Source organism: Tupaia chinensis, unplaced genomic scaffold (assembly GCF_000334495.1).
Source record: "Tupaia chinensis unplaced genomic scaffold, TupChi_1.0 Scaffold000294_5, whole genome shotgun sequence".
Taxonomy (NCBI): domain Eukaryota; kingdom Metazoa; phylum Chordata; class Mammalia; order Scandentia; family Tupaiidae; genus Tupaia; species Tupaia belangeri.
In genome coordinates this window covers 1,496,647-1,501,648 of record NW_006159782.1, presented here as the reverse complement: position 1 = coordinate 1,501,648, position 5,002 = coordinate 1,496,647, and the positions used below count along the sequence as shown (strand labels likewise).

At 61.5% G+C, this 5,002-nt stretch overlaps 1 protein-coding gene across 1 annotated transcript in view; it reads left to right on the top strand.

The window, feature by feature from the left end:
• Positions 1-2,192, top strand: part of L3MBTL2 (L3MBTL histone methyl-lysine binding protein 2) — a gene marked incomplete in the record, with an annotated part of 25,054 nt that extends 22,862 nt beyond the window's left edge. Inside the window, 4 exon segments of the mRNA XM_006150788.2 lie at positions 1-28; positions 414-479; positions 1,239-1,358; positions 1,678-2,192. Of these exon segments, the coding sequence (XP_006150850.2) occupies positions 1-28; positions 414-479; positions 1,239-1,358; positions 1,678-1,790 (327 nt within the window).
• Between the last annotated feature and the right edge of the window lie 2,810 nt (positions 2,193-5,002).

Genomic DNA, 5,002 nt, shown 5'->3' with positions numbered 1-5,002 from the left:
TACCAGCTCCAGCCGCCGGTGGCTGCAGGTCTGGCACTCACAGCCCCCAGGAGCTGCTCCCCTGCCCCAGTGCACCCGCAGTTCTTTGGCGTGTCATGGAGCAGTCTCGTAGAGCACTATAGTGAGCCCCACCTCCCGCCCCACTCCTGGCTCTGCCTCCCTCTGGCCCACTCTCACATGCTCATGTCCTTGTACACCCAGGTCAACCCCCAAGGCCCTACTGAGCAGCCCTGGCATCAAGGGTGGGAAGAGACAGCCGCTCTCCAGCCCCTGCCCTCCAGCCAGCCCCGTCTCATTGCCCAGCCTTGGCTTCCCTTCTTGGGTGTCCTGGTGTGAGGTGGGCAGGGCCTGGGGTGCTCCTGTGCCCTGTGCCCTCCCAGAACTCTTCTCTCAACCCTGTCTTTCAACCACAGAACCTGCCACACCTCTGAAGGCCAAAGAGGCCACAAAGAAGAAAAAGAAACAGTTTGGGAAGAAAAGTAAGTGAGGGTCCAGAGCAGCCAGGCTGGTGCGGGGTGGGGTGCCAGCCCACTCCCGCACCTTTCTTCGTGGTCCCCCCACCTCGTCTCCTCTCCCTTGCCCCTTGGCCCTACCAGCCACTCACCGTGTCTTTGAGGACCCAGAGCATAAACAGAAGGTGCTCCGTTTCGGGCAGTGGTTAGGACGCTGAGGGAAAGACACGGAGGGCCTTCTGGGTGGCCACAGCTGCTGGGTTCCAAAGTAAAAGGCACCAGAAGAAACAAGCTGTCTCCAAGGCTGTGACCTCTGAGCAGGGAGCCGAGGTGGCCCGCTTAGTGGCCAGACTTCAGCCCTAGGCTTAGCTCCAGGGGCTGAGGGGAGGAGGCCCAGCCATCCTCAGGGCTGCAGGTGGTGAGGGGTTCTCTGTGACATGCACTACGCAGAGAAGATGATGCCCCCCAAATGGGACTAAGTGGAACAGGGAGGAAGCCCTGGGCCCTGCCAAGATAGGCCAGGTGTCGCAGCCAAAGAAATCGGTGTGAAGAGGGAGCGACAGCCACGACTGCTGTGCACCCTGGCTCCAGAGGGGGTGGTGGTAGAGACCCCCACTGGAGGGAACCTCTCTGCCCGCGGGCACAGCCTCAGGGTGTTGTCAGAGCTGGAGTCCAGCTGTCCGTCCCCGCAGGTGCTGTCCCCGCTGCACTCTGCGAGCCTTCGCCCATGGAAACTCACACAGGGGGCACCCCTGAGGTTGGATTTAATTCTGTTTTTATTCAAAGGGAAAAGAATCCCACCTACCAAGACCCGGCCCCTAAGACAGGGATCCAAGAAGCCCCTGCTGGAGGGCGAGCCGCAGGCCTCAGGGAAGACCTCGCCGGAGCCCATTCCTGTGCCTGAGAGTAAGCCACGGGGTGGGGGAGGCAGGACGGCCTGGCCCCTCTCCTTCCCTGCAGAGCAGAGCAGGGTCAGGTTGAAGGGCCTCTGGTCACCAAGCCATCCCATCCTCAAGCCACTGGGCCCCTTGGAGCTCAGTACCTGCCCAGCTCTGAGCACCAGTTGTCTCCAGCAGGCTGCCTGGCCCACCCTTCCCTCTACTCTGCCCTGTTTCATGGGCTGGGTGGGCACAGGCACCAGCGTTCCCCCACAGCCTTCCCTGCTGCCCCTCTGAGGGTGCCCGTCCCCTGGAGCGAGGGCTCACTGCTCCCCGCCCGTGCCCAGTCGTTGCAGTGTGCGTGAAGGAGGAGCATCTGCACGTGGACCCACCCGGCGAGGTCCCCAGCCCGGAGCTGCCTGTCCCCGTTGAGAGCATCAAGCAGGAGACCGATGACTGAGCACTTCCCGCTGGAAGCCAGCCCAGGGCCACAGCAGAGGGATGCCCGGGGCTCCCGCTGCCACCACCCCAGCCCCTTCGGTTTGGAGACTGGGCCTTTTTGCACAAATTCTGCCAGGTGCTGTGACAGCCTCGCCTGGGGTTGCCTTGACCTGCCCCCGGCGCCCCTGCCCCCTTTGACAAGGCTACGTTTCCAGGGCATGAGGCATCCAAGCTCGTCTCCACATCCTCCCAGATGGAGTTCGCGAGGCCAGGGCACTGGCTGCCAGCCCTGATCTTCCCTCCAGCAGCCTCCATGCCCAGCTGCCGTCAGCGCGGGGGCTGCCCAGTCACACTGGAAGACCGGGCAGGCAGTGAACAGTGAGTGTGCGCCGAGGCAAATAAAGTTCTGGAGCAGCTCTGAGCAGGGTAAGGTCCCTGGTTGACAGCGAGAGGTGCAGCAGACCAGCCCCTGCCCGGGACGCTAACCCAGAGTGCCGCTCTGCCTCCTCCTGGCTCCTCTGCGGGCCCCAGCACTGGCAGGCAGCGAGGAAGCCGTAACCAGAATGTGGGAGTTGATGGCTTGTGAGGCAGCCGTGACCCACTTCCTGTTTCCAAGAGGCCTGACTCCCCTCCCTGAAAGGAGCAGTGAGGGCAGTTTGCAGGGCCCTGAGCCCCTGGGCAGGCTTGGCGGGGTCTCAGGCTGGGCTGCTTGCTGCTGGCGGCAGAAGGGCAGTGGAAGCTCTGGCTGAGAGAGACACTGGACATTGGCCCCGGCCCTGAGTCGCCCCTGGGCTGGGACCTGGCGTGGGTTGGAACTGTCGTTTTCATTCCCCTCCCCGTTAGCCAGGGTCAGGTTTGGCCCTGTCAGACAGTCACAGGACCTTAACGTGGGCCTAGTCGGCCCTGCTGGCTGAGGTGGCCCCCAGCAAGGCCCGTTCCCCCCTTTCTCCCACCAGTGCTTCCTGGAGGGAGGGAAAAGAGGCAGAGCATACACCTCCTGCTGCGCTCTCACCGCCAGTCCTCAACTCCTGATTCATCCCACTGCTCTCTGAAACCACTTTCCAGGTGTTTGCCTGGGATCTGCCCAAATTCCAAGTGCTTGCTTTTTTCCAGTCTTCCTCAAAACTCTCTTGGCTGGCCCCATGGCACAATGGTTAGGTGCCATGCAATGGAAGCCAGGTCCCACAGTGTCCGGGTTTGAGTCCTGGCTCCACTGGCCTGAAAAACTGCGTGTGGGCATACCAGGGCCCTGCAAGGGTGGACGGCTGGAGGAAGGGCTGTGGGCAGCCAGGCCCTGTTGGGGGCGCCCTCCGTGCATGCACAGGCCCTCTGGTGTCGGGCAGCTTTCCGTAGCCCTCCCTGGGCCCTACAGCAGCCCTTCTCTTGCTGTCTGGTTTTGGATAGAGGCCGTGTGGCACTGGATGGGCCCGTGTCTATCCTCGAAGGGCTGTAGCTGTGCCTTCCCCGTTGCCGTGGCCCATGAGCCGTGTATGACGGCCCTGCTGACAGGTTCACTCGGGGCTGGCTGTTGGGGTTTACCCCTGAGATGGGAGCGTCATCTAGGTGCTGGGAGGTTTCCAGTCAGCACAGGCCTGGGGCTGACATTTCTGGGCATTTTAAAACTCGATTCTGTCTTCATAAAAGGCCCCGGGCAGCCCCACGCTGCACAGAGCAGCCCCAGAGGTGGCCCTTGGGTGCGGCTGGATGTCTTCGAAGAGTAAGCAGCCTTGGAACTGTCCCAGGCGTGAGGCTGAGCTCGGTTCCGGTAGCCTTCGTCCCCTGCCATCACACAGCTCTGAGCTCGGCAGTGGCGGCTCCGTGGCATTAGCACTCAGGGACAGGTCAGAGGAAGGTGGCTGGCTGTGCACTTGGGCTGTGCCTCCTGTTCCTGGACCCCAGCTGGAGGTAAACGAGTCCCTGTCCTAGGTTCCCTGCAGTCAAGGGCTCCTGCTCTGTGGGGCCCTGGGGAAACGGCTTGTCTGCCATTGTGGCCTCAGTTCCTCCCTGCAGGTGCAGCCTTGTTAGGGTGCCGGGAGTCCTGTAGGGTGGAGCGGCGCCCCTGCCCGTTGCCATGGCAGCTCTGCTGGCCCAGACCTCCTGCCGCCCTGGTCAGGTTTCGTTCCTGGCAGCGTATATTCTGACAGTCCCCCTCATGTCAGTTAGGGAGGCTGAGCTAATACGCGCGGAGCATGGAAGGTAGCAAAGAATAAATGTCACCTGTCACCATCTCTGAGCACCTGGTCTCCATAGCAACCGCATGCACTGTCCTTTGTTTCTGCCCCTCCCAAGACCGGGTTCCCCAAAGGCCCGTCCCAGCGTTGGCCTAGCCGAGTGAGACGTGTGTGCACCGAAGGTGTGCCTACAGGGCAGTTTGACCTTCCCAGGTGGGAGTGCTGGCCTCTTGGAAATCCTTCCTCAAGGCACGAGCCTCCCAGGCTGATCCCGAGAAAGCCCTGGTGCTGCTTACTAACCCGGTGCCGGGCCAGGACAGTGTCAGCTGAGGTCGCCACTGCGTGGTCATTACCGCTCCTTCCAGGCCTGGCTTCCAGGGCAGGACCTGCTGCCCCTCGGCCTTCTGAAGGGGCTCCCTCGCTCTCAGGCCCCTCCACAAGGAGCACAGTGTGATGAACTGTTCGGAAGTGATAGGCTGGGGCACCCTCAGGCGGTGTGGCAGTTCAGGTGTTAGACCCCACGTGGCCGACTGCACCGTTTGAATCCAGGACCCTGTGACTTGAAAAGCCCACCAGGTGTGTGTGTGCTTGCCCAACACCCCCAGAGGCGGCGGCAGGAGAAGGGACTGTGGCAGGGCCATCCCCCCGGGGAGTAATTTCTTACTTTCCCTCACAGAGGCAGGGTCTTAGAGGTACAGTTCACATGAGGTCGGGTCTTAGTCTATTATGATTGATATCCTTATAGAAAGGGGGTACTGGGACCAGCAGTTGGCATAATGGCTGTGTTGCTGGACTCCCACGTAGTCCACTGTGGTTCGAGTCCCGGACCTGGTGGCTTAAACTCACGCTGTGTGCGTGTGTACCAAGATCCTGAGAGGAGAATGGAGGAGAAGCAATTGCAGCATGGCCATCCTCCTTGGTGGTGGTGGGGTGATTTCTCGCTTTCTGTTTCTCTCTTTCTGGCGAGTGCACGTGCCCTATAGAAAAAACCTCTCCAAAAGAAAGGAAAAAAAGGGGGGGGGGGCCGGAATGAGGGGTCCCAGGTGAAGGTGGAGGCAGA